Below are 14259 nucleotides of genomic sequence, written 5' to 3'. Positions count from 1 at the left end.
TTCCGGGGCGGCTGGTGATTACTGGTGTCCCTGTCGTGTCCCCGCTCTGCTGTCATCCCCACCGCATCTCCCTGGGCGCCTCTGTGCCCAGCTCCCCTTCATGAGACCAGCCTCCTGGGCTGGGCCCTCACCCCGGCAGGCTGCGGTCCCTCCGCCTCCCCTCTCCACCGGAGGAGACCTGGCTGCCGGTCACGGCAGGCTCCCAGCGCGTGGGTCAGGGCTCGGGGCAGATGGTCCCTCCGCTCCTTCCCCTCTGACAGTTACACTGGCCACAGAGAGGCTAACCGGGGAAACGCCAACGGTACAGGCGCCCCCGTAAGACATGAGGCCACGGAGGCCTCTGTGCCACGCTGGGCGGGGGGCGGGCGGAGCGCGCAAGGGGCTGGGCAGTTTGCGGTGGCTCTGGCTGAACACAGCGTCTGGGCAGGCAGCTGAGGGAGAGGTAACGGAGCTCCCCAAGTCCGATGGGTCCTGACTGTTGAGAGCACAAAACCACCCAGGGGGCAGCACCCCCAGAGGCTTCACTTCCTCCTTTATTCAGCAGCACAGACTGAGACAGAAGAACCCGCCAGGGAGATGAGGTTTGGGGCGATCACAACGAGGAGAAACAGGCAACACCAGGCCTCCTCCAGAAAGAGGCCCCTCGAGCCTCAGATGCCGGGGGAGACCCCGCCGCGGACCAGAGATGGGGCCTGGAGCGCTCTGTGCAGCCCAGCTGGACGACAGGCAGAACCTTGCACAGGACTTGTCCTGCCAGACCCTGGCTGTTTTGTGGGACAAAGTCACTGACCACTCTGAGAACCTGTGGTCATCCAGGGTTGTTACGCCCCAGGCTCAACATCGCTGACCGCTGGGCCCAGGGACCGCCCCCAGGGGACAGGCGGGCGCTGCCTGGTTGTTCTTGGGCAGCTGTGTGATCTGAGAAGGGTCGAGGGAGAGGCCGCTGTCCCGAGCGACGGAAGGAGGACGAGGGTCATGCTGGGATTGCTCCGGGCACCCACGCAGCTGGGTCCTCAGTTCTTCAGCTGAGACACCTCGTGCAGGTAGGCGGCCAGCATCTTGGTGCCTTCTATGTAGTTGTGCCTGGCGGAGCAGAGCATGTGGTCAGCGCGGGTGGCGCCCCGGAACGGCTGAGGTCCAGGGACACGGGGCACTCGGGAGTGTCTGACTGGGACTGTGGCCGCGCTTTGCTGGCCTGGAGACTGCGGCCACCTGTGATCAGGCACGGGCTCGGCCCCACGGGCACCGTGGACTAGTGGCGGCTCTGGTTTAACCGGAGACACAAGTGGCCACCTCTACCCTCTGCGTCAGCCCGTCCGGCCGCCCTGGTGACCCCACTCTGGCCCGTCCTGTATCCGTGGCTCCTGCACGGCCAGGGCCTCCTGCCTCATGGCTGCAAACCCTCCGCCACCACGCCCCTCCCTGCAGGTTCCAGGAGCCCGCGCAGCTGTTCATGCCAAGGATAGGGTGAGCCCGGTGAGCCAGCCCAGACCTGCGACCTCTCCAGTGGGAGGAGCTCTGCAGTGTCCTGACTCCTCCACCATGTGCAGGGGTACATGCTGGAGGAGGGGCACAGGGCAGCAGCGGGACCAGGAGGGCGTGGAGGGCCTGGTGGGGCGCCCTGGGCACCCATGATGCAGGCCTGGCAGCCGCACCCACCTGTTGAGCTTCTCGTTCTGTGAGTGGGCACCGTCGTCGGCCGAGCCCACGGGCAACAGCATGACGTTCTTGCCTGTGGCCTCCTGGAAGGTCAGCGTCACGGGGATGCTGCCGCCCTCCCTGGTCAGGTCCGGCTCAACGCCAAAAACTGTGGGGGAGAAGCCCAGGCAGTGGTGAGCTGCAGGCCCCAGGCTGAGGACAGCCCAGACCTCGGAGTTGGGGTGGCCGCCCCCCGTGATGCTCCTCAGGGGGCAGCTCCGTGCCCAAACCCAGGGCAGAGCCCCCAGACGGCCAGCAGGGCGTGCGCCGAGGGGCGTCCTGACCTGTTTTCAGGGCTCTCCTCCCAGCCATGTAATGGGGGTGGTTGAAGTCGGACACCCAGGGCTTCCCTCCGTGGCCCATGTACACCTTGAACTTGTTGGGGCTGTTCAGCTCAGCAAACTTCTTAGTCAGGTAGCCCGTGACCTGTGCCACAAACGAAGAGACCCAGAATCACCAGGCTGGCATCACCAGGCTGGCATCTGCCCCAATGCCAGTCAGCACTCCGCTGGAGTCCGCTGGAGTCCGCAGTGGTCCGCAGTTGGCTACAGAGCGTCTCCAACGCGCGCGGAGGGCTCAGCGCATCTGCAGCAGGCCTCCGCGGGCCACAGCCCGTCTCCGCGGCTCTGCAGGGAGTCTCCAGCGGGTCTTTGTGACTCCACAGCGGGTCTCATTTCTGCTGCCAAACATGGAGCTACGTGCTGACGGCAAAAGTGTACCAGGACACAGCGTCCACACACTCGAAGGTGTGGGCGATGCTCTAACCGCAGCTGGCTCCCCGCGGCAGTGTCTCCGCGCTGGGACAGCGTTTCAAGGACGCTCCTGGCGTCTCTGTAGAACTGATCACACCCGCGCTGCGGGGCCAGGTGTGGACCGGGACACCCCCATCTCCGCGACACCTGCCTGTGGGCCGGTGCCCTCCCCTCTGGGCCTCTCTGCCCACTCTCCTCCTCAAGGCCCGGAGAAGGCGCTTGTGGACACGCGCAATAGCAGACTTGGCCAAAGTCAGCGCTGACTTGAGGTGAGGTCAGAGGTCAGAGGTCAGAGTGCAGCTGGCTCAGCAGTGACGGGGTCGCTGACGGGATGCTCGCTGTCTGGCCTCGCCCCATCGCCCCTGCCCTTCCTGAACTACTCATCCCCGGTCCTTCCCGAGCTGGCAGGAGCCCAGACGTCCTGGCTCGAGCTGCCTAAGCCCCATCAGCCTGATCCGCAGCCCCACCTACCTGCTCGCTGACCACCTCAGGGGTCATGTTCGGCACGAGCCTGATGGAGAACTTGCCGATCACTTTCCTGGGGATCACGGTCTTGGCACCCGACCCCGAGAAGGCACCCTCGATTCCGTGCAGGGAAAGGGATGGATACCGCCAGCGGTGCATCAGGAGGTCTGTCTGCGGGGGGGACGTGGGTTAGGACAGCGGTGACTGGGGTGTCCTGGGGGGCTGGCCTCCCTGCTGTGTCCTGGGGCGTCCCTCCTGGTCACCAGCCGCACCCCGGGGACGCCTGCCTGGCCCGCGGTGGAGTGGGGGGCTGGTCTCCCTGCTGTGCTCTGGGCCTTGTGAGACACTGTGGCTTGAGGCTCCAGGAGGAAGAGGGAGCAGACACAGGCCCCCCTCTGGGGGCAGAACCCACTGGGAGAGGCAGGCCAGAGCCATGCACTGTCCTGGGGGAGCCCGTGGCCAGTCAGCCCGCCAAGCATCTTGGGCTCTATGGCCCCAGGCCTCCCGGCAGTGGGCGCGTCAGCAGAGGCCACAGACCACCCACATGGCTGCCTGGCCGAGAAGCCGCTGGGGCTTTGGGCTCTTAGGCTTCAGCCACTCAACGTCCGGGGCTAGCGCAAGGGGACGCCTGGCCCCAGGGCAGACGCTGATTCTGGGGCAGCGGGGTGGGAGGACAGCAGCGTCCTCAGAGCCTGCCCGTCCTGCCGGGACGAGTACGGCTTAGGCCACCTCCTGGGCCCGGGTGAAGAGTGTCCTGCACCAGTGGACGGGCCCAGCTCCCTGGGCTCCCCACCTCCGTGCCGCCCCACCCATCCCAGGGCCTCCTGCGTGTGCGGACAGCACAGGAATGCTTGGGCTCCACGCCCCGCCGCGGGTTTCCTGGCCAGCACCCGGCAGCCTGGCAGACAGACGCGGACAGACGGCCTGGGCGGGCGGGCGGGCACCTTGCAGCTGTGCAGCAGGGTCTCGGCCCCCACATCCTGGGCGTACTCCTCCAGGTCGAAGTCGATCTTCTCGTACAGCTGCAGCTCTTCCTCCGTCAGGGGGGCCACGGCCTCGTTGATGCCAGGGATGAGGATCTTCCCCTTCCTGTCCACCAGGCAGCCTGGAGGGACCGACAGAGGCGGCGGGCTCAGCGGGCGGGGGCGGGGTGGCATGTGCTGAAGGGTGGGTGTGGGAGCCGTGGCCCCAGGCCCCAGTCCTGTGCAGGGGCTGCAGGAGGGCGGGCCAGTGCAGGAGATAGGGGCAGAGATGATGTGCGTGGGCCTTTCAAGGGGTGGAGTGGGTGGGGTGTGGCTGGTGGGGACGGTGGAGGGTGCCTGCGGCCAGGCCCTGCTCACCCATCAGCGTGACGAGGTCTGTCATGGCCTCGTGCACCGAGCCGCCGTACACGCCGGAGTGCAGGTCCTTGCTGCAGCACTCCACCTGGGGACAGAGGTCACACGCGCTGCTGTGGGGCAGCGTAACCCGGGGGTGACAACACATTACAGAGAACATTCCCAAGCCCTGGCAGGAAGGCTTTAAAATGTGTCCCCTCAAGGAGCAACGCAAGGTGCTTCTGAAATCACAAGACTTGGAAGCATCAAAAAAAAAAAAAAAATACTCTCAGGAACGTCAACGACGGTAGACCCAGGTGCTGGCCCGGGGCACCGGGCCGCTGGCAGACGGCGAGGAGCACGGGGAGCGCTCAGCACCCCGAGTCCGTGAAAAGCTTCACGCACAGCCACCACTTCCCCAGCAGCCACCCTGCGGCCTGCCTGGTCTGTGGGTGGGAGCCCAGCGCGGCCTGGCCAGTGCGACGTCTCAGTTTCCTCAAGATTAGGGGACAAGAGCTTCGGGCTGACAAGGAAACATTTTAACTCTTAAGGGACGCGCGTCTGAAGAGCTTGGTGAGGCTCCAGTCTGAGTCGGGCCCCCGCTAACCCTGCTCAGCGTCCCGGGCAGCACCAGCCTTCCCGGCTCGCAGATGCATGCATGTGGCCTGGGGCCACGGAGCATGAGTGGCCCTGCCTGGGGTACACCAGGGCCTGCCTCACACAGGACAGGGCGCCAGGCAGGTTCCGGTCAGCGTGGCCGCCTGTTGCAGGCGGCGGAGGGGCAGGGAGTGCAGGGCTGGGGGAGCCGCAGGGGGCGCCTCTGCCGGGTAGGCGGGTGAGATACCTCGATGAAGAAGTAGCAGATGCCCCGGAGGCCGTAGGTGATGCAGGGCTTCTTCTTCCCCAGCCAGTAGTTGTCGGAAATGCACACGTAGTCCACGTCTTTGAAGAACGTGTCTTTCCGCGCAAAGATCAGTTCATCCAGGCCTTCGGAGCCAGACTCCTCCATGCCCTCCAGACAGAAGCGGATGTTGACCGGGATCTCCTGGGGGGCGGGGGGTGAGCATTAGGGAAGGTACAGCTTTCAGGTACTTTTATTTTGTAAAACAACAGAAAGTCAGCAAATGTTTTGAAGCCACGAACTTCAAACCCGTTTCCTCCCACCCAATCACTCAGGCTGCTGGGGCCGGAAGTGACACTTGGCTCAGTGGACTCCATCCAGGAATTCCACAGCCCGAGCACTGCTCCCGCCTACCCCGGGGTCCCCGCACTCATCCCAGCAGCTGGAGCTGCTCTCTCTAAAGGAAAGGCTGGGCCCAGGAACAGTCTGCTTCCCCGGCGGGGGCCCAGCACATGGGAGGGAGGGCGGCCCTCTTAACCCTGCAGAGCCGCCTCCACCCCACGCACTCAAGGCCCCTCTCCAGAGCTGGCCTCGCTGCCCCCTAGGTTGCTCCCTGATGCATGGTGAGGTGGGCAGCCCCTTCCGCAGACGGGAAATAACCCTGAACCAGGTGGCTTCGGAATCAGGGCCCCAGAGGAGACTGAAATCTACCAAGCCCTGGCTCAGAACTGCCCCAGAGGACACCCACTCACGTTCCTGCCGGGCACGCGGGACGTGCAGCAGGGGCAGGTGGGGCTGCCCTGGGAGGTTCTGACCGTACATGCTGAGGCTGAGCACCCCACAGGCCCTGGAGAAGGGCGACCCTTCGTGGCCCCTGCGACAGTCAGGTCTGGGCTCAGCACTGCTGGCCCAGAGGCCCTGCACCCCACCAGACTGTGACAAAAAGGCTTGCTTATTCCTTTCACCGCGGCACAAGACGCGAGCGCGGGCCAGCTCATCAACGCTCGTGATGGCAACAAGGCTGGCAGCTGGAGACGTGGCGAGAGGGCAAGTTTCGCAGGACCAGAGACCCTTTGTCTGTAGTTGACAAAGTTCTGCTAAGGAGCAGGTATTTCACAGCTGAGGAATTTATTTTTAAAAATAAAACTTGGTTTTTGGTGGATAAAAACTGTGCAGAGAAAGTGAGCCTGTCTGGGTCATGAGGCCCGACAGGTGAGCGCACAGGTGAGGCCAGCGCCCAGGTCTCCTTTCGGGTGGCTCCTGCTCAGTCGCCGGGTGCCGACCTTTGAGCAGCTGTAAAGCACCGACACGTGCTGCTTCCTGAAGCTGGAAAACAACTTCTGATCGCTCTGACATCTCAGTGAATGTGCTGACACAGCTTTGGGGATGCCGCTGCCTCTGACAGCGTGACCTTTGGCCTTTACAAGCTGCCCTGGGAGCAGCAGACCCAGCCTGCGTCCTGACAAGCCAGGTGGCTCGGGCAGTCAGGGTAGGCAGTGGCCCGTACCTGGTTTGTTTTCTGGAAGGCTTCCAGGGCATTCAGCCAGCCGGCCACCGGCCCCTTGTCGTCGGTCGCTCCTCTCCCGTACAGCTTCCCTGCAACAGCAACCGGCAGGCCGCCCGTCACGATTGGGGGGCAGAACGGTGTGTCCCCGGCAAGCACCTCAGCCTCTCAGCACTAATTCTATTGCTGGAAGTATCCAGAGACTGTGCGCTCCAGGTCCCCCACCTCTAGCTGACCGCCGTTCCCCCTTCCTGCCGAGGCCGGGCTCACCCCCAGAGCCGAGCCCAGGAAAGCAGCCCCAGCTGGGGAGGCCCAGTCATCATCATCACAAGGGGGCTCCAAGTCCCCCGCCCCAGCAATTCTGTTGCCTAATTTGATGAGCAGAACCTATGTCTGTTGCTACTCATTTCTCCAGGCTGGGCTGCTGCTGCTCGGCGTGGCTGGCCCAGCACCTCCTGAGCACAGGGGCTGCCGGCTGCGTGGGCACAGCGGGGAGGGGGCGACCTACAAGCCCAGGCTCCTGTGCCCCGTCCAGCCCTGTCCTGAGCCCTAGGGCTGGGCCCGAGGGACAGCAGGGCGAGGCAAGGATGTCGGCCTGGCCCAGCACCCCCTCAGCCAGCCAGGCTGGTCCCCACTTCACTTCCTCATTCTTTGTTCCAAGTGCTGAGGGTTTCGAGAGCCACCGGGCCGTGGGAGGCCAGAGCTGACATCACCCTGGGAACGAAACTGACTCTCAGAGGGTCACAGCTCCTCTGCTGAGAGCCCCTGGCTGTGGCAAAGACTGGCTGAATGAGGTGCAGGCGGGTGCACGGAGGTGCGGGTGGGTACCCTCAGGGCAGGGCGCCTGGGCGACGGCCGCAGGCCTGGGACGTGTGCGGGGACGCTTCCCCGGGCATGTGGTGCCAGCAGGGAGCCCAGCGTCCCCGAGCCCCCATGTCCACTGAAGGTGTCTGTCTGTGTGTCTGCGTGGTGGGGAGGCCCGAGAGAACCAGCCCATGGGCAGTGTGCGGGGCTCAGGTGGGGGCGGTCAGGAAGCACAGCCCCGCTGGGGAAGAGGGGAGCACCATGGAGCCCCCCGCCTGTCTCTGCTGTTGGCTGATGTCTGTGGGGCAGGAGGGAAGCAGCGAGCAGGACACAGGACCCCAACAAGCCTGAGGCCTTCAGCGGGGAAGACCAGGGGCCGAGGGAAGGCATGGGGGGGCAGGATACGCGAGTTTCTGATGCAGGTAGTGGAGGGGGGGAGAGGGTGGGGTGGGCCAGAGGTGGAGACATGGACCCTGTGTGGACTGTGCGGACCAGGAGCCCCAGGCACACGCAGTGGCCACATCTCGGGACGGCCACGCCCCGACCCCGCGTGGCTCAGCCAACGGCTTCTCTGCTGGCCAAGAGCAAACAGCTCAGCTGACCCGGGCCAGGCAGAGGCCAGAACAGAGGCTGCACCTCTGGTTAGAAGGGCCTTCAGCAGAGGCAACTGGACGTGGCCCGGGAGCAAGGTGCGCACACAGGGCTGGGCAGGTGAGAAACGGGAGGGCTGAGGCAGGGCGGGAGGGTGGGTCCTGCGCCATGCGGGAGCACGCAGCAGCCGGGAGGGGGGTGTGCTTGGCGGGGGAGACCCGCTTCCCAGCAGTCCGTGGGGAGCTGGGGACCACCCCCACAGCAGGGATGCATGGGAGGTGGGGGGTGGGGGTGGCGGGAGAGGGCCCCGAGTCTGCGTCGGTACTGCCCCGGCTGCAAGCCCAGCGACCCAGGCTGCAGGGACCTGCTTCCGCCAAGCAGGGGAGGCTGCCCAGTGTCAGCCACCTGCTGCACACCTGGAAACTTCCAGAACCCAATTTCTAGATTAAGGAGAAACAAACTGTTCCGGACAGAGGCCAGCCAGGAGAGGCCAGCAGGAGAGGCCAGCGCTCTCCCTGGAACAGGGCGGCTCACGGCTCTCTGGATGCCCGAGACCCCGGGCGCCCGCCCCTACCCTCGCGCTCCTCCAGGGTGAAGGGCTCGCTGTCCCAGCCGTCCTCCAGGGCCGCGGGCTGCACATCCAGGTGCCCATAAACGCACACGGTCTTCTTCTTGGGGTCAGAGCCCAGTCTAGCGAGCAGGATGGGCGGCAGCGGGATCTCGGAGCCATCAGGGAGCTAGGAGCGAGAGGGAGCAGCGTTACACACCTGGGGAGCGGCAGTGCTAGCACCACACGCTGCACCCGCGTGTCTCCTCCTCGGTCCCCCGCCGCTGCAGTGCCTGAGACTGTGTGTGCCACAGAGGCATTCGACAGCAAGGGTTTCCTTCTCAATGATCCAGAGCTCGAAGGCCGAGTCGTCTACCAACTACAGTTTAGTAAGTTTTCAAAGGCTGTTTTTTAACTTTTATATAACAAGATGTACCAAGAAGGTGGAGTTTATCATGCAGCTTATTCCACTGTTTTCTAAGATACTGGATTAAATCTACTATTATCCCAAAGCAGGGAGTTGTTTTTGAAATTCGTAGGCAGGTTACAGTCATGCACGGAGAGGGCCTTGGCGCAGAAGAGGCCCAGAAACACGTGGCAAGAGCGGCACAGGTGCCCCCTGGCCGGAAGTTGGACGCTATTCCTGGAACCAGGTGTGACTTGGTAGCTCATTTTTAGGCCTGGAAATGCTCAAAAGCTTTTCCATGCATGCAAGTGGTAACAGCGTTGGAAACACACACTGAATTGGTAATGAAGCTAAGTAATGATTGACAGTTAAGGGGTGAAATGGACAGCGAGTTGGGATGAGGATGGAGGTGTCCTTCCACAACCCCAGGTCCTGGGGGTCCCTGAGTGGACATGGACTTTAGGGGCCTGCTGGAATTCCTGTGGGCAGGGCTGGTGTTCACTAAAGCCCGCTCATAAATGCCTAAGCAGGTGGCTCTCGGTCGCTCCCTACCGTGCTCAGCCCTGGCCCCAAGGCCACCCACTGGGGCCTGAGCGTGTCCACGGCCCTGGTCTCACGTGACGGGCGGCACTGTGGGGGCAGCTGGCCCTCAGCCGGCCTCAGTAAGAAAGTGACTTTTAAAGGACAGCAGATTTCACATGTAAATTTCTACTTAACACAGAGTCCCTGAAATACTTTGGCATCTTTCTAAGAAGCCGATTGGGCTCATGGAAAATCACACTAAATTCATACTGCAAATTTCAGTCAGGGTGTCGCTAAGTACTCCGAACATTCCAGAACAAAGTCTGGAGAAGCAGAAGCAGGGCACCCGTCTGGGTAGGAGTGCCTGCCAAGGGTCCCACCTTTCTCCCTCATTTCCACCCCATGCCCAGGCCCCAGCCCCGAGGACCTGACTTCAGGCACACTGTTCGTGTCCACCCTTACACCGCCCAGGGCTCAGGAGCCACACCTGTGCCATCTCCTAGGGGTCTCTAAATGGAGGTCAGGCCCTTGGGGCCCAGGTCTCCCATGCCCACTGGACAGTGTCCCTTCACCCCGATGGCCCCAGGCAGTGGCCAGCCGGACACAGGCTGGATGTGATATCTCCTGCAGTGGCCTCGGCAGGGAGGCCCAACACCAAATGGCTCCAGGCCCACCTTTCCCCACTGGAGCCTGTCTCTCTGCCTCGCCCACCAGGACCCAGCTGGCCCCAGCCGGCGAGCAGGACACGGACCTGCCCAGGTCGCCCCTTGGACACTCCACGTGCATGTGCCACACCCGGCCCCGGCCGCCCCACCCCTGAAAACTGAACAGCAGTCCAGGAGGAGCAGGTCTTCCGGCCCTTCCTGTGTGGCAAGAATCTTGGCAGAACTTTGTGACAGCAAGCTCTGCTGATCCCCGGTAAGCATAAATGTTACGCAATTTAAAATGCGGAAGTCGCTTTAGTCTCTTGTGGAGGGTGTTCTTGAGAACTGCACTGAAATGTCTGTGGAAACGGAAGAAATCCAGTGGTCGTGACGAGACGGCTGGAGGGTGACGGACGTGCCACCAGAGTCTCACCACATGGGGTGGGGTGGGGAGGGTTGAGCTCCTAGAGGGAAGTAACGTGAAGAAATCTGGCTGATTCTCCCCAGCAGGGAGTACGACCTCGTCCGTGACCACAGCTGGAGTCGGGGGAAATCTCCAGCACACCGTGCTGGGTGGGCGGCCAGAGGCCTTCCTCTTCTTTGCCAGGGGCCCACAGTGGTTGGCTGGGCACGGAGACTGCCCGCTCAGGCCTGGCTTCTGTTTATGAGAAGGAAAGCTGGGCTCAATGTCCCCACCTCAAGCCCCAGGGCAAGGCTTTCACATAACATTCAGATCCTCAGGCAAGAGGCCGAGATAAAGCGAAGCCGGCCAGCCTCACAGTAAGAGCGCAGGACACCCTCAGGGTGGCCACCGTGCAGGACCGAGCCGGGAGCCTGCACCTGACCAGCAACTGCGGGCTGACATGAGGCAGAGGAATAACCATGAGTGAGACTGTTCATTCAGATCGGAAGAAAACAGACCAAGCTCATCGTTCCAAAACCTGCACCCAAAATGCAACTGAGCTCCCCAACCCCAAAGGACCCCCTTCTAGGAACCAAGTCAGAAAAAGGGCCGGGGGTGCCTTCACCCTGTGCACAGTGGCGTCGTTCCCGGTCGGCAGCTGACCGGCTGCTGCTGGGGAAGTCAGCTGAGTTCTAGGAAAGGGCTTTCCTGAAGTCATCTTGAGGAGCCCTGCAGGCGCCCCTTCCTGGAGAAAACTGCTGAGCATCACAAAACCCTCTTGGGAGAACTCAGAGGTCAGTGTGGACACCAGGCTTTTCCCTCCCGAGTCCTAAAGACAGCAGGTGGCCGGGCGAGGAGAGGGCTCGAGCACTGTGGGGTCCCAGCGCCTCCCGCTGGGCTAGGTCCGACGTGACACCCACAAGGCCCAGGACTCCTACCTTCTGTTTCCCGATGTCCACCAGCTCCACTGAGCCGCCCAGCCGCTGGATGTCCTTGGCCGCCACCTCCATCATCTTCCTGATCTCGTCTCGCTTGTCCGGCCACGCGGACACACTCTGGATGGCGACCCATTCTGCGAGCTTCTGTGTGTGGACAAGCAAAGAGGGATTCAGAAGAGGCGCCCCTGGACGAGGTGCTCACCGCTGCTGGTTTCAGGTGCCAGCGGCCATGGGGACCGCACCCTGAGCGTGACCAGCCTCCAGAAGGAGAGCCGCGAGCCTGCATTTTGTTTAAGATTTTAAATTCTCTCTGCACTGAGACTGTCCCGAGAACTGCAGCGGCACAGGAAGATGCGAGAAGGTCTATCTTTGACCATTAAGTATGAGCTGCAGGTAAGATGACAGTTCCATAAATAAGTTTCTGTCTGGATCCAACAAAATCAGAACCCAAAGACACAGAAAACACGCAACGTTTCCACGGTCCAACTTGGCTCACTTGTCCTGAGTGTGGCCAAGTTCTCTAAAGTGTAACTTTTAGAATAAGGACTCTCACTGGAACTGCGCCTACCAAGAGGCAGTTTAAAGCGTGGTTCTCCAAGGTGACATCCAGAAGGGAGTAACATAACATCACCTAATCATTTAAGACATGCTCAATAAATGCAAAAGCAATCTTTAAGAAGTATTACCACTAGAAATTGTGGGTGGAGAGTAAACAAAAAATCTCCAAACAGCTTTGTTTTTCTAGAAACATATATTAAGACTTTCTATCAAAACCCAAATGTGTAGGGCCTCCCCTGGTGGCGTAGGCGGTCGAGCGCCGTGCTGTGAAGCTGTCCGCAGCCCCTGCAGAGCCAGTTCGATCCTGGGCGGCTGGCGAGGGTCCCACATGGCGCGGCAGACTCTCCTGTCTCACCCGCTGCTCCCCTCAGCAGTGTGTTTCAGTCAGTCTGCCTGTTCTCTTCCCCACTCTGTCTCTGGTGAATCATCTCACCCCATACCTCTGGCCTGTACCCCAGTTCTTGTATAAATTAATAAATAAAATCTTAAAAAAAAAAAATCTTTCAAAAAAAAAAAAAAAAAAAGGCCAAACGTGTAGCTCACACATCTCACGAGAAGGCAGAGGAGCCCTCCAGACTCTGTCCATGTAATTTCTCTTAGTCACCTTTTTTCTCGTGTGGAGAGAATACGCCCTTTGCAACTCTCAGGCACTCGGTACAGTGTGCCACCTGCAGTCCCACCTGGGGTCGCACCCCAAGAGCGTCTCCACCTTCTACCTGCAAATTTGCACCTCATGGCCGCATCTCCCCACAATCCCCACCCCGGCGGCACTTGCAGCCCTACACCCTCTGTGCTCTTCTTACATCCCCCACAAGAGTGAGCTCACGCATTCTGTCAGTAAGCGTTTGTCTTTCTCTGCCTCCAAGGTATTTTTCAGTCTGGATTTAAACAGCACGAGTCACAGGAGCTTCCTGAAAGTTTCTGTGCCAGGTACGATCAGAGCAAACTGCTCACCTTGATGTAGCGATCCTGGTTCTCATCCACGTACTTAAACACGGCAGTGAGGGCCGACATGGTTGCACAGCAGCAGAGCCTGGAGTCTGGGACGCAGGGAGCAGAGTGCAGGGAGGCTGGGAGGGGCGCGGCTCTTAAAGGGTGCTCCACCCCCGCGGCCTGTCGTCCAGGAAGTGACCGGCACAGACCGCCCTTCTGCGGATCCCCCCCTTTTTTAATGCAAGTGTACACAAATCATACCCAAGGGCAGGCCAGTCTGATGACTCCCCCCAACCCTGATACACCAGCAGGAAAACTTTCTTGATTTACTTTTTTATTCCTAAGCCTCCTGGAGAGTCACCACAGAGGAAGGGGTCGCTCGAGGGATCCCAGCACAGATGTCACCTCCTGAGTCTCGGCCACAAGCCCACACACGCCAAACACAGCCGCTAGGAGACAGGGAGTGAGTCCAGGAAGAGGCCGGCGAGGACAGAAGAAGCTTCCAGCCTCCCCCAGAGCACTTTCTCGCTTCCAGTCTCTCCCACTAGTACAGAGACAGGCTCCGTGACCCGCCAGGGGAGAACACGGAGCAGACACCAGGCCTGCCTCTCCCCTCCCTTCCACTGACAAGCCTGACTCCACCACGGGGCGCCCTCAGCTTAAACAGCCCTGAGAAGCCGGGGAGGCGGGGTCCTGCGGAAACCTGGCTGAGAACTCTGGCTGGGAGTCCCAGGACCCCAGGGGTGCTGTGTACCCACATAACACGGTTACAGAGCTATTATTTCTGCCCGGCACAGGAGTCCCGCGGGATTCTGAGCAGAGCAGTGACCATCCCGCCAGGAGCGAGCAGGGCTGAGCTGCGGTTTTTGGGCAGGGTCCGGCCCCCGGCTGCCTCCTCAACCCCAGCACCGGACCCTGTGGCCACAAGCCTCCAAGCACACTTGGGTGATTTCAGCCACTGCTTTTATCTGTCAAATCTTCACTCACCCAGCACCAGAAGCATAAACAGGGACACCTGCCGTCCAGACCATTAAATACCACATATTCCTAACCTGGCAGGGAAATTAACCCACGACTTTCCAGCTAAGGTGGTTCAAAGACAAGGTGTGCAAGCTGCACCTTCTACCTGGGAGAGAGGAACAGGTACCTGAAGGTCCTCCAGGGATGAGCGACTGCTCTGAGGCAGGAATCCAGCCCAGGTGAGCCCAGTCTCCCTCCGACCCACAGTCTGGGTATGCCCGGCTGCGCCCCCACCAGCCATCAGTACCTCAGCCATACACCCGACACCCAGACAAGGTGGCACCACGCGCCCAGGTGACAGTGCTGCGCCAGAGCAA

General features: G+C 61.5%; 1 protein-coding gene across 1 annotated transcript; it reads right to left on the bottom strand.

The window, feature by feature from the left end:
• Positions 1-556: 556 nt before the first annotated feature.
• CNDP2 (carnosine dipeptidase 2) lies at positions 557-13003 on the bottom strand (the record flags this gene model as incomplete). Its single annotated transcript, XM_084251935.1, has 11 exons — positions 557-1083; positions 1660-1807; positions 1983-2124; positions 2922-3086; positions 3860-4020; positions 4256-4340; positions 5076-5276; positions 6580-6668; positions 8546-8708; positions 11432-11575; positions 12944-13003. The coding sequence occupies 11 exons, from the start codon at positions 13001-13003 to the stop codon at positions 1014-1016; spliced, it is 1428 nt and encodes a 475-aa protein (XP_084108061.1). The 3' UTR covers positions 557-1013.
• Positions 13004-14259: the final 1256 nt, after the last annotated feature.

The sequence above is a fragment of the Talpa europaea genome (genome assembly GCF_964194135.1).
Source record: "Talpa europaea genome assembly, chromosome: 13".
In the NCBI taxonomy this organism is placed as follows: domain Eukaryota; kingdom Metazoa; phylum Chordata; class Mammalia; order Eulipotyphla; family Talpidae; genus Talpa; species Talpa europaea.
This window is presented reverse-complemented; position numbering and strand designations above follow the sequence as displayed.